Here is a 14,195-nt window from a genome sequence, read left to right on the forward strand (position 1 = left end):
TGCTATTCGTTTTTTTAAGTTTGCTAATTTTGTGAATCTCTGATCCATACTTAGGCAGCAATTCAAAGCTGCCTGAATGAGGTGAGCATCTGAAGGCTGCTGTCTTCTGTTTTAAATCAGGGTAGTTGATTTTAGTTTTCACTGATCTTGGTAGATATCCTTTCAGCTTGCTCTGGGCTCTGTGGGAGTTTGTCATGTGTATCTTATTTTTATTTCTCTGACAGCCCAATCCAGGGTCTCTTAGAAGTACTGGTATAATTAAATCATATCTAAAGGAATATGAGTGAGGAGTCTCACTGGTTATTGTAAATACATTAGAGTGTCTTCAGTGGTGCAGTTACGTGAACTGTAGGAAGAAACATATTCCTGTATAACCAATATAACCAAGACTTAAGGATTACAGTAAAAATTTTAAGAATGCAATGCGAGTTACAGTAGGTCTGGGCAGCTGCAGCACATGATGTGCAGACTCCCAGCACTCTGACAGTCTGACAGCTGCAGATGCAGCAGAGCTCTGGCTGGGTTGTGGGTGTGGCCAAAGAGATGGCCCCATGCTGGATGCTCCTGTTCCCCAGGACCAGGGACTTCCTACACCCAGTTCGCTGGCCCTGCAGTGTTCTGTTCAGCACCCTTACAATTTAAGGTCGAATCAAGCTCACATAATTCGAATTACTATTTGATCACTCTTTTCCAGATAATGCCACTAATTATAGCTCATGCATATGTTAAAAAATGAAATACGATCAGCAATTATCATGATTGGTAATGCTAAGGACTGGTTTAAAAACAGTGATAATGTTAATGCCCCCAATAGTTCTAATCAATGCTTTTTCCAAATTGTGACAGACAGGATTTTACTCTCCAGCTCTGCAAACCTGCTGACTGCATTTACTGAGCACCGCAGCTGTCTGCTCAAACCAGAGCCCTGCTGCTAGCAGCAGAGCTCCTGCCTCCCTCAAGGAAGTCAGAGCACTTCAAGAAGCAACAACAGAAAGAGATAAGAGAGCGGAGCTTGCCTGGGTGCGAGTGCGTTGTCGGCGCGCGAATGTGTTGTGCAGCGGATGGGGGGGGTGGCTTGTAAATTGTGCCGGCGGTGGTCTTGCCGGTGACCTTGAGGGGGGCTTTGCGCTTCTTGAAGAAGAAAAGCAGAAGCTGGCGGTAAACAAAGTTCACTTCTGACAGATGGATTGAATGACAGAAAGGTTGCAAGTGCCAGAATAGCCCTGGCAGAGGAGGGAATGTTCCGCGCGGTCCAACAGGAGAGGAGGTGTGAACAGGTGCGGGGCTGCTGAAGGAAGGGGGACCAGATGGAGGGAGCCAGAGCCAGTTTAGTTAAAGGAAAAAGGGTGGGAGGGAGCAGGGGGGGGAGGGGGGCAGGAAAAAATGCTGAAAAGCCATAGGATCCACTGATAAATACGCACATGACGGAGGAGAAATAATGCACAAAGCAAAACCGCGCTGTAGGGAAGGGACTTGTTTTTTTTGGAGGGGGTGGGGGGTGGAAGAGTCTCATCTTCTCGGGGTTCAGTAAGGGGGAGGCCGGGAAGCACAGAGCGCTGGCGCTCCGACTCCTGCTCTTCGGTTTTTGTTAGGTTTTTCCAGGTGGCGGCCATCGGGGCCGACGGTAACCCAGGTCACTGCAGCTCCGCAGGGGGGAGTCCGTGTGGTTTCTCCCCGGGAGGAGATGGCAGAATTCGCTCCCTTCTCTTCTGCTTTCCCGGCAGCGGACTGTGCTTCACTGGCCTGTCTCCTGAAGGCTTTTGTTCCTCTGCTTGTCACCGAGGGGGTGTTGCACATTTCTGTTTTGTTTTGTTAAAACTGAATTGTGGATTCACAATCCGGGGTGTAGCACACAAGCCCTTAGCATCTGGGGAAAAAAAAACTTTTTGAAAACTGCTCTCGAAATTCGTCTTTGTATGCTTGAGCACCTTTACCTCAAACGTACTGTATCGGTAAAATCAATTTCCCCCTCTGCTTTTGAAATGTGATCGTCTTTAGGGGTATAAATAAGTGCTGTAGTGTTAGAATACTTATCCAACACCTTCTTGTGCTATAAATAACCACTCCCCCCCGTCAATGCTCCTTATTGTCATTCCAGTTTTCCATATAACAAAATAAAACTTTGTCACAGCATTTCACGTTTACTACACTGACTCACTGTGGCAATTGAGTAACTTATCTGTAGGAAGATACTTTTTTCTCCTTTGGGATCAGCAAGGAGAGAAAATCAGTCAGAAGTGTTTTAGTCACATTTTCTGTCTGAAACAAATACACAGGAGGGGACTGCATCTCTGGGTTAGTCATTCCTCAAGCGAGCAGGTTCAGAGCTGCACACTCTTCAGCAGAAAGCCTATAGGAAGGGAAATAATGTCCAGCCTTTTCTCTGTACCCATTTTCCTTCTGCACAGAAGAAAGCGCGGGGATTGTTTTGTCCAGCTCTCAAGCAGACACTCACTTTGCAGACTTCTCACCAAAATGATGTTTTCTGGCTGAAGGTGTGGGATATAATTGTCAGATCGTTCATGGCAAACAATCTCCATTGTGCGTACAAGTATTTCTGATGAGGTACACTTCCCATGTACAGTATAAGTATTATTCTGTAGGTGTCTGAGAAAACAAGAAACACATGAAAATGTATTTTTCTCTGATCTATTTAAACTCTGAAGTAGTTATGATGTAGGCATTCATGAAAAGCACTTTCTAAGAAAATAGTAATATTTAAATATTACATTTCTAAGTGTTTTATATGTTGGGTAAATATCATCCTTCTTCAAGGAAAACCTTGCGATACAGAGCATTCTGTGCCATACATACTGTAAACCTGTGCATTTAATATCACTCAACCAACAACCATTGGTAACTGTGACACATTTGACAGAAGTCCTGTTTGCATTTCTGTGAATTCCCATAGATTTGCTGTCAAACTGTGTGGAAAGACGTGTTCTCAGACTTCCACTGTTCTGATCAGTGGTGCTAGGTGTAGCACTGTCAACAGCAGCCCGTAGCTCGAGTTAATGACGCTTCTGGAATGTCAAAGAGGAGAAACGGGGGGCTGAAAAATTCCATTTTCAGGGATAAACCATTGTTAGTGCCATAGTCCTGAAGTTGCAGCGCCGTAGCCGAGTTCTCCTCTTCTTCCGGCAGCTATTGCGGCAGCTGGTGCTCTGCTGAAAGGCGTTGGCCGGCTCTTTCCCCAGGAGGGGATGAGCAGCGAGCTGCTCGAGAACCGTCCACGGTTTTAGTTCGATTGGGGGAAGCTATGCGGTCTCCTCGCAGGATGTGAACTGTCCTCCGGTAGAGCTTTGCAGATATTTGTGTTAAAATATTCAAGCCGAATATCTGAAAGAGCGGCAAATAATCCTTGTGTTCCTGCCTATGTAATAAACCAGCAGCCAAATTCCACTTCGTGCTCGTTTTGGGAACTCTAGCATTTGGTCATTTTTGGCTGCCGATCATGGCACACGGCAGGGTGCGGTGGAGCTCTGTGGTTGAATGGGCTCTGGTGTTCTGAGTCAGATCGTCGACAGCTTGAATAGTGCCCACTTAGGCAGCACGCTCGCATGGCTGCAGCACCCTGCCATGGAGCAGCCGAATGGCTGCACTCAGCTCGCTGACCATCCAGGTCTCTTCTGGCTCCTCTGGGTGTCAAAGGCAGCTCCCCTCTCCGCTTGCTGTCAGCCTGGGGCAAGAAATACTGTACGTCTGGATTTCCATGTTTTAAATTCCATTGTAAATGGCCATTGCTCTTCTCTGCTTGTGCTCACTGCTGTGGAAGAGAGCAATCATCGGGCCATCGTTAGGCCCGTCTCTCTGTAGCAAGCGCCATGCCTGCCCAGGGGGACATGTGCATCGTCAGACCCCCAGCTCCCTTTTTGCTTTGGTGTTGAGAGCATTGCAGAGAAAACAGCGGGGTTTTCCACTGCAGTGCTGACATGAGCATCGCTGGCTATGACGAGCACTGCAGGCCTTGAGGTCAGTCTAAGCCCCAGGAGTGCTGCCCTGTGGACATGTCTTGCAGCATCGCTACACAGCAGAGTTCAGAGTCCACAGTGCATCATCCTCAAAAGAGCTTGCGTCTCTTCTTTACACAACCCTAAGCTCTTTTGTGCACAGCGGCACTTGAGAGATCCTCCTTACCCTCCATGCTGCTACAGGAGGTGATTGGCAGCCAGTGATTGCAAGTTTGGGGACTGTATTACAAGATACGTCTCCACAAATATAAAAAAAGACCCTGTTCATAACTTAGTTAACTTGGGAGTAAGCAGGAATTATCTACAGCTTCAGAAAGAAATAATGGACTACAGTGTCAGTGAGATTTTAGGCCCCGGTTCAAACACAGCATGGGCTTGAGCTGTGTCCCAGTCTCACAGGCACATACAACAGCCTTCTTTCACACTCCAGACGACATCGGTGCTGGAGAAACGGTCAGTCTGGATCTGCTTTTGGAAAGTAATTGAAGAAAGTTTCAAGTAAATTAACACAGGATGGGAATATCTATTTTTTTTCCTTTCAGGGTGAAGTTTGCAGGGTACAAATTTAAAGAAGGAAGCTGCCGTGAAATACATGAAAAGCATTTAATACATGCTTAAATGGTGTAATCATGTTTGAGAGCAGAGTTTTAGTTTTTAATATTGATGTAAGATATTTTAGTAATTGCTTTTGTGTTGCTTCTAATTGAATTAAAAGGACTCAGAGATGTTTCCCTAAACTCATTTATTTATAGGAGTAGCATGTTTTAAAATTTCTTTGCCATGTTTGTGAAAATTCAATGTGAAGTTCTTGCGCCGTGTCGTAGTCTTTTCTCCAAATCTTCTGATCGTGGCAATAATCCGTATCAAGGATTTGCTTACCTGTGGTTTCACCCTATAGATATGCAGTGTACATACTTCTGCCCTGGCTTCATAAAAGGGTTTAGAATTGTTTCTTTTTTCAATCCGTTCTGTTCTACTGCTAAACAGCGGCAGTATTTTTTTCTTGAATATTAAAATTAAGCACACGTCTTCGATCCTTTAGCTGGTGTCGGAGGGTATATTTATTTTGCCCTTGAGTGTAGCTTACTGGTTTGTGAAAGAGGGGCGGATTTCAAATTGTTAGACCTCAAGCACATTTTGTTTTCATGCCTTGAGTTGTGAAAGGTTCTGTGTGTTCTTTAAAAGTTCTTTAAAAGTTTGAAAGAAAATGTCCTCATTGCAACTGCAGTTATTCGCTTCCCTAGATGGTGTGTGTCTGTGTGTGTGTGTCTGTGTGTGTGTGTCTGTGTGTGTGTGTCTGTGTGTGTGTGTCTGTGTGTGTGTGTCTGTGTGTGTGTGTCTGTCTGTGTGTGTGTGTGTCTGTGTGTGTGTGTGTCTGTGTGTGTGTGTGTCGGTCTGTGTGTCGGTCTGTGTGTCGGTCTGTGTGTCGGTCTGTGTGTGTCGGTCTGTGTGTGTCGGTCTGTGTGTGTGTCCCAGGGTCAGCACAGAGAAACGCTTGTACTCGTCCACAGAGGTCGTTAAAAGGCCAGGGAGGATGTTGTCTTGACCACCTGGTCCCGGGTCCGAGCCCGCTGGCCCCGTGTCACGCCTTCCTCTTCCCCGCTCCCGTCTCTGCAGGCAGGAGAAGGAGGCGGCCGTCCGCTGCCGCAGCGACGAGCTGAAGGCCTTGACCTTCCGGGCGCGGCGGCGGGAGCGGGAGCTGACGCAGAAGATCCAGCACATGGAGGCGCAGCGCGAGCGCGGCGGTAGGTGGCCCCGCCAGGCGGGGCGGCTGCCAGGCCCCGCGCCCGGCCAGCCCGGCCCGCGCCTCGCTGAGAAATGGCATCAGGAACACCTGTAACCTTTGGCTGGCCGAAGGGAGCAGATGCTCGGCACACCGGAGATTCCGCATTACATATTAGTTAGCGTTTAAAAGGGAAAATGGGAAGCATAGCCCACTGTCTGTTGATTTCGGAATGCTGCTCTCACATCTGCTGCACCATCTGGATTATGAGTTTATTTACCTGTGTTCAGGAAACTTGAAGCCTGCTGATGCCAGAACAAAGCGAGAAAAACAAAGGCCTTCTTTTTGGCTGGGTTTTGTGGCACACATGTTGCCTAAAGAGAAATGGCATCAGAAGCTCAGCAGGAAACTCTCACGGCTTATGGAATTAGTCCTTTAATACCACAGAGCACTTCCTTCTCTGAGCATATAATGGCCACTCTGACAGGCTAATGAGTTTTGTTTTTTTTTTTGAAATGCCGAGTGTTTTAATCATTGTTTAAGACAGGGTTGCATCTAAACGATATCCTTTTTTTCTGTTTGTTTATAATCCCAGTTTGTCTTTTTATCCTTTTTTATTTATTTTCACTGTGCCCTACACATGCTTAACCGTGTTCAAAGGCCTGCTATTAATTGAGGTTCTTTCAATAACTTTTTGCAACTTTTTCTGTTTTATTTGTTTCCCTTTTTTACATCTGATTGGGCCCAGCCATGTGCTGGAGTAGATAATAGTTATTTTATTCCTGCAGTAGCCTATTGTCTATTCTTGTGTTGCTTTACTGTGCTGGGTGTACCTACAGATACATTTTGTTCCTCCAGTGTTTGGAAGGCGTTACACTGTGGAATTTGGTGTTTTAATCCTCATGATTTATTAATCAATTAATCACCCATTCTGAATAATTAATCAACCATTTAATTAATCATTCGCTATGATATGTGACTGTGGTGTTACACTTGGTAAAAGTAATTTAAATAACTTCTAACATTTAACAGGCGGCTTATTTTACTAACCATTTGACAGCAAAATATTTAATTGCATGTGATCTGAGGTTTATTCCCATTTCAAATCTCCAAATTTCACATTGATGGACACTGGGGGAGGTGGACAGGCCAGTGGGGTGAATCAGTGATGGACACTGGGGGAGGTGGACAGGCCAGTAGGGTGAATCAGTGATGGACACTGGGCAGAGTGGATAGACCAGGGGGTGAATCAGTGATGGACACTGGGGGAGGTGGACAGGCCAGTGGGGTGAATCAGTGATGGACACTGGGGGAGGTGGACAGGCCAGTGGGGTGAATCAGTGATGGACACTGGGGGAGGTGGACAGGCCAGTAGGGTGAATCAGTGATGGACACTGGGCAGAGTGGACAGGCCAGTGGGGTGAATCGGTGATGGACACTAGGGGGGAGAGTGGACAGAAGGTTGTCCACAGATTTGGTCAAGTGCTTATCAGGTTTTTCTTTGACCTACAAAAGCTGAATAATTAATCTCTATTTGAATATTAATTATTATAGAATTTATATTTTCAAGTTAATTGGTGGAAGCCTTTCTCTTTTATTATTTTAGAAAAAAAACAGTTAGCTTTGTTTCTTATGTTATTGCCTATGTCAGATTTTGTCGTATTCTGAGAATTTCGTGGTGGTCTACATAGGATGTGTAGGATGTTCCCATGAAGTATTTTCTTGTTTTTTGTTTGAGTTTGACTTGAACTGTGGAAATGCTGAATGAATTCTGTTGCAGTTGCGCATGAAGTGGAGTGCATTTCCTGTGTCAGCCAGTCACTGGACAGTAAGATACTTCTGGGTGATGACACGTGTCCTCTTTAACGCTGTACATTCTTCCAGCCTCCGAGCTGGATGACTTACTCAGCTCCCAGAACACTCTCATCAGGAAGCTGAAGGACGAGTGTTGCAACCTGGGGACGCAGCTGGAGGAGGTGACCAGCGGGAGCAGGTCAGTGGGAAAGGAAGAGTCTCATTTCGGGACAGCGCCTCGTTTGGATTGCCCAGGAAAACCTTTTCTCATCTGATGCCTTTCATTTTCTTTATTTCTGCATTTTTTTTAAATTATCAGTGAAAACATTGTGTCCGATTGCAGATAATAGAACAAATTCTTGAGTAAGCCTTTCCCCTCCAACCACGCGGCGAGCTGCTTGATGCCAACCCCTAACCCAGACATCTCGTCAGTCAGGAGAGAGTCCCTGCTGGGGTGGAGTACGCTCTGCTGGTGGACGAAATGGAAATGGAAAAGGAAAAGTGCGCTGGGCGCTCCAGTCACAGCTAGGGGGGCTGCGGCTCTTCTCTGAGGAGCCTGAAACTCCTCTCGCTGTGACTGGAACACAGTACAGTTGATCTCCACATTTCAAAAGTTCTTACTTCACCACCCTGATGTACACATCTGCCTTACAACCCGACTGATTAACATAAGGAACATGTTAGCAGTGACGTGCTGGTATGATGTTATCTGGGTAGGATTTTTGGCTACATTTGCTCAGTCACTGAAATACTTGTCTTTTCAATATATAATGTGTAGTGCATTTATAATATTTAACATAATATATAATATATGTTTTGATCATTACCCTAATCAACAGAGATCAGGTTTTGGAAGATTAATGGTACTCAAGCCATACTCTGCTAATAGGGCCTCTCATTCTAGGTTGTAAAGGCTTAATAACTTTCCACCCCTAATTTAAATGTTACATTTTGTTTAAACACATGCATCAACCCAAACAGCAGCCGGTAACATTTTTAAATGAGCTCAAATAAAGTCCTTGACTTGTGAGAAATAATGCTCACATCATAGAATACAATTCAGGAGAGAGCGGTGATACTGAGCACAGCAGCTCAGTGAAGAAAGAGTCTAATTGCTGTCATTTTTATAATGTTTACAAACTGGATTATGCTGAGTACATTTTAATATCACTGGGAGAATAAGACTCAGTTTGATTTGAATTTTGGAGATAAGAAACGGAACCAGTTAGGAGACGAAAGGATGTCTTTCCTTCTGCGCACAAAGCTCTAGCTCTGTGTCTTGCGGTGCTATATGCTTCCATCAGGCAGAGCTGATCGTTCTGTATAACAGATCTGTCTGTGTGAGCTGAGAATGGCTCCAATGGGTTTTGACCTCAGGCCTCTCAGCTGCAAAGCTGTGTGAACTGGATCTGTCATAATAGTGCAAGGCAGGAAAGGCTTTCGTCTTGCTGACTGTGGGACACTAAAAGTGGTCTCTACCTTGTGCTGTTCAATGGGTTATTACCTTCTATTCCTGCTATGAAAGTACCATTCACACATCAGTTTTTCTCCTTATTTTGCTGATGTCTTTGGGCTGTTTTCTCCCTGATGCGTTGTGTTTAATGCCCCGGCAAAATTTCTATTGCCCACCAGGCAAATCTGAGCGCTGCTTACTTACGCTTGGTTAGATGCAGCTGTAAACAAGGAGGATGTGCTTGTTTTCCAGTAGCACAGCTCTGTAAATCACTCACAGAACCCGCTGTTGGTTTTAGGGATCAGAATAACAGTTCAGAAATAAGGAGAGTCTGGTGTTCACCAGCCAGGGACTGCACAGCTCTAGTGTTAACTTGAGAGAGAGCCCACCTTCAACACCTCCTTCTCCTCCTGTATTGCCACTTCCATGTAGATGTCAATAACAGTCACCTGGTTTTTGTCCTAGTGGACAAGCATGTGTTCTTTGTGCCACTCCCTATTGGAGATAAACCGGAACACACACAATGATCATGCTGGAGTGTCGTACCGCTGTGTTTTAATGCGGAACGTGTACCGTGCAGGAGTGCGGTGGAGCAGCTCTCCCTGGAGAACGAGCACCTGCGGGAGTCTCTGGACAAGCAGCAGGCCCGCTGTGCGGAGATGGAGGAACAGTGTGTGCAGCATGGCAGGATGCACCAGAGGATGAAGAACAGGTACCCTGCCTCTGTCACACAACACAGCACAGCACACATGTGAGGTTGCAATCTCCTTTTTGGGGTCGCGGACATTTTCTTCAGCTATTTAGCTGATCTTCTGTTGCCTTGTTTTTTTGTGGATGTTACGATCACCATTTTTTATCCATTCCACATCAATTAGGAATGATCAATTCTTAAATATCTCAGATAAGCAGCACCAAGAGAGCCAGTGAAACTGTTATCAATATTACTGCCAGCAGGAAACACCCTGCCAAAGCACAGACAGGGCCCATGATGCTCAGCCTATTACTTCCGAAACTCCTGTTCACTGCTGGCTTATGATATAGTCCAGTTTCAAACCACCCATGCCTGGACTATAGGGCTGAACCTGGGCTTCACTCATGCACTTTGTCTTTCGTGATCAAGCTGCTCACGAGTTTGTTCATTGTTTGCAAGCCTAGCTGACATCAAGCTCTTCAGTGCTGGCTGTCCTGTCCCACTGGCTCAGCCAGTAAAATAAGTCAGAAACGTGTCTGTGGAATTACCAACTGACATGATATAGTGCACACAACACCCCCAGGCAGAAGAACTCTAGTAAGTAATTCCAGTAATGCATTAATTGCAGTTCAACAGTGTTTAACAGAGATGTGCAGCAGGGATTTTTACAGTCACCTCATCAGACAGTGTGTCTGAATTTTATTTTATTTTGAAGTTTTAAACAAAAGTAAAATGATGCAAGAAATAGTAATTGAAAGTAGCTTGTTTCTTCTGCAAGGAAAAATATACAGAAAAACAACTTTGATTTAAAAGGTTATTAGTCTGTTGTGCTGTAATACTACTTTTTAAAAAATAATGTTTATAGAGATGGTACTGTAAGTATTCAATCAAAGCCCAGGTCACAATAAGCGGTCTGTCTGGTCTCATTTCCTTTTCCTTAACCGGCTCCATCAGTCAGAAGGTGTGAATCGCTCGTTTTTGTTGTCCTGTGGTGTAAAAACTGGCTGCTTCGCCGCTTCTCTGAGTAGGTCTTTCATGCAAACTTGTGCGCTTGTGGGTGTCTGTGTGTGGGTGTAGGGATGTCTCTCAGAACTTGTTGCAAAACTTCTTCTAAAATCAAACATCCTACTGCTCCGAACATAACACTACATATTGTTTAACTCCCACTTTGAAAAATCTCCAGCATGCAACTTCTCGTTTCAGACCGACACCAAGAAAATAATGAATTAAAAACTAAATGAGTTGCAGCTGCCAGGTCTATCTACCAGTTAAATGAGCTTCTGTCAGCTGTGCAAGTGAAAATTTAAACCACAGGCAGTGTGCTTCCCACGTTCCAGCCTTGGAAGTTCAGCACTTGCATCAGAAGCTACCCAGCGCCGTAAGTGAGGAAATTATCACCGTTAAATAGTTGTCTAACTGAAAATAGCAATAGTGAAGCTATACTTTCAACCACTTGTGCAGTGTGCACCAGAACCATAAGTGATAAAAAATAAGCAGTGTGCTTCCTCGATAATCATGAAAAAAACTCCATCATTAAACTATAATTTACTATTAAACTGTGGCACGACTCATAAAGATGCAAATATAGTATATGCATGCAAAGTTCAAATAGTTTAGCCAATTTATGTATTTTTTTTGTTTCAATTTAATACTAATCTAGGTTTACATATTCTGGGATTGTTTCAATCACATCAAGCCCAAATTTAACCGGGTCTTAGTGGAATGCTGGAATTGGTTAACTAAGCAGGTACATCATCGTGTCTGTGAAATTCAAATGTTTAGTTAATCTCTTTCTGACACATCCAAAACCCTTGGTGCCTGTTACTGACACCTAGAATGCTGGTCTTCTTATTGATGAAGAATGTCGCTTTGCACCCATGATACCTCTTTGACAGGTTGCTTTGTCCAATGGGCTATCAGAAGTTCTGGAATATAGGTTTAGCACGTAATGTTGTTAAATATGAAGCTCATCATTGTTCATTTTGTAAGCTCTGTTCTTGGAACTCCCGGTTTTAAAGATGCTCTTGCGGCATGATGCTAACAGCGAAGACTACATAGACATGCTCGGTGGAATATGATCTACCTGCCACTGTGTTCTCTGCTCAGCAATCAGTGGCTCAGCCTGTCAGGTTTAGTTCTTCTGTGAAAACACAAATGTGCAGCATATAGGCAAGTGAAGAAGAAACGGCAAGTATGTTATAAGTGTTGAAAAAAAAGGAAGGGAGAAATATCACATGCCAGATCTGATCTGTGATGGCATCATGTGTCGAAGAATCGGGAACAGCACGACCTGCAGTTGAAAAGATGGCAGGGGGTCAAACACTCCAGCTCGTGTGCAAGATTGCCGAGAAATAGGTGCTTGTGTGATGTAACTCCCAGCAGTGAGCCATCCGGGAGGACGCAAAGATGAAAGTCTTCACCCTCCTGCTTAACTGAAAGCACAAGCACCCGCATTAAGATTGATTGCAGGGCTACCTCTTATGTGACAAAAGCTTTGAAAGGATTTCAAAAGGCTCCTGTAGTACAGCAAGAAGCAAAAAGCACAAACTCCTTCTCATTGCTGAAGACTTTTTATTTTTATCTTTTTCTAGCCGTCTATGACCGGTATACAGACTTATTCACAACACCAGTAAGTCAATAAGTACTGATAACCTTTAAAAAAATAATTCAAGGGAAATGCTTTGTTTCTGACAACTGCTGTAAATCAGCATCTCATTGAACAAGAAGTCAAAAACAGTCATATAAACCGTATGTGCATATCTGCACAGGATATTCATAAACACATATTTTATTATCTGTCTAGACATAGCAAAATATTAATTCCTGACCTGAAAATTACCCGGGAATTCAGATCTAGAGATGTAACTGGTTAGCGTTCAGTGAAATATAGCTACATGTATGTCATTTCATTTTTAAAATAAGGAACCCAGATTCCTAACTGAATTCCTGATATTGTTGAGCATTATTTTTGAGTACTGACAGACTGTGAGTCAAGCTGTTTTCATTCCAATTTTTTAACTATGTTCTGGGCCCTTAAGTGTGTGTTCTTGAAATCATCTGTGGATGGAGGTTCGAGGTACGTGTGTTACTGAGGAAGTGTGAGCAGGTTTAATATACATGCAGATAACTGGAGCCCAGAGCTCCGCCTCTGATGGTCCTGAACTGGTGCAATCTGTGCTGTGAAGAGCAGCCACATTCCAGGGTGGCAGAAACATTTGGAAAATCAGCTTGATTTATTTTTATATAGTAGAAGGAAAGCCAAGCAACACAGGGGTTTTTAGCGCTCAATGTTAAGCAAATAATCTCCGAATAAAAAAACTCTACCAGAAGCAATTTTGCAAAGAAACTCGCACGTCAGTCAGATTGTGTGTGTGTGTGTGTTGCATCTCTCTAAAACACTTGAGCTTTTCCATATTTTTTTCTTTCTAGTTCAAACCTTTTTATTGAACTTACAATAAAGATTTTTTTGGTTATAATTTACTACCAATCATAGATGGAAAGGTGATATCAGTATTTTCAGTTGCAAGTTTGTAAAATCAGATTTCATTTTCTTAAAGTCTAGGGGTGCCGTGAGACTGCTTTTGTTCAAAGATCTCGGAGGGCTTTTAATTTACTAGGCTGTCACTTGATAAATTGATTCTATTTCCTTTTCTCCTTTTAAGCAATTGAAAAATGTCAAATTGAGTGTGTGCCTGTTATAGAAGCAATTTCTTAATTGAGTTATTGCAATTACAGAACCAAACAGTGATGTTTCAAAATATAAGCAGATAATATTCATCTAAATTATTTAAAAATGAAGTTCAGCCCAAATTACCATTCATCTCATAATCCAAACAGCAGATATAAAAGTAGATTGATTTTGGGATTTGTTAATTCTGTTTTGTTACACATACAGCTAGTTTTTCTTGGTCCTTAAAAAAATCTTAAAATGTGACCTAAGAATGCCTAATCAATTCCATACCTATGAGCTATTTGTACATGTGTATGTAAGCATTACGCCTTATCTCCAGTTAGACTAAAGAACTTGATAAATACAATACTGTATAAAACAAGACCATACTGTACAATACAACACTGTATAACAATGCAAATAATATCCCAAAACATTCCAAAGTCCAGAAATTCGAAAGGGCGTGAGCTCTAATTTCTTGCTTCACCTGAAGGAGCAGTCTGAGGATGGTAGCGGGGTTCATCTGCCTCATGCAGGTCTGGGCTTCCTTTCCCTTTGCACAGGTTCAGCAGGTCTGAACCAAGTGAAGCCAAGCCGAACAGAAATAATTTGAACAATTTCAGTCAAAAGGAGCGGTCTCCTGTTTAATTCATAAGGCCCCCAAATGAAACAGGTGACCAAATTCAAGAAAATAAAAATTGAGCATCAAATGGAATTGTCACAATTGCAGGTGCCTGTCAACCAGCAAACTGTGATGGTTTTGTGATCCCTGAAATAATGTGGAAACTCGTGCTAATTAGGCATTTATTAGGCTCGTTCCTGTCATCTTGCTTGTTTTTCTGTTTTATTTTCACTTGCCACTGCTTTCCTCTTGGTTGCTAACGTGCTCATTC

At 43.5% G+C, this 14,195-nt stretch overlaps 1 protein-coding gene across 3 annotated transcripts in view; it reads left to right on the forward strand.

The window, feature by feature from the left end:
* sdccag8 (SHH signaling and ciliogenesis regulator sdccag8) overlaps nucleotides 1-14,195 on the forward strand; it is a 60,727-nt gene that overhangs the window by 32,233 nt on the left and 14,299 nt on the right. For all 3 annotated transcript variants that reach the window (XM_069179841.1, XM_069179840.1, XM_069179842.1), the window contains exons 14-16: nucleotides 5,589-5,716; nucleotides 7,579-7,687; nucleotides 9,522-9,653. In XM_069179841.1, the coding sequence (XP_069035942.1) occupies nucleotides 5,589-5,716; nucleotides 7,579-7,687; nucleotides 9,522-9,653 (369 nt within the window). The remainder of the gene's footprint in view (nucleotides 1-5,588; nucleotides 5,717-7,578; nucleotides 7,688-9,521; nucleotides 9,654-14,195) is intronic.

Source organism: Lepisosteus oculatus, chromosome 17 (assembly GCF_040954835.1).
Source record: "Lepisosteus oculatus isolate fLepOcu1 chromosome 17, fLepOcu1.hap2, whole genome shotgun sequence".
In the NCBI taxonomy this organism is placed as follows: domain Eukaryota; kingdom Metazoa; phylum Chordata; class Actinopteri; order Semionotiformes; family Lepisosteidae; genus Lepisosteus; species Lepisosteus oculatus.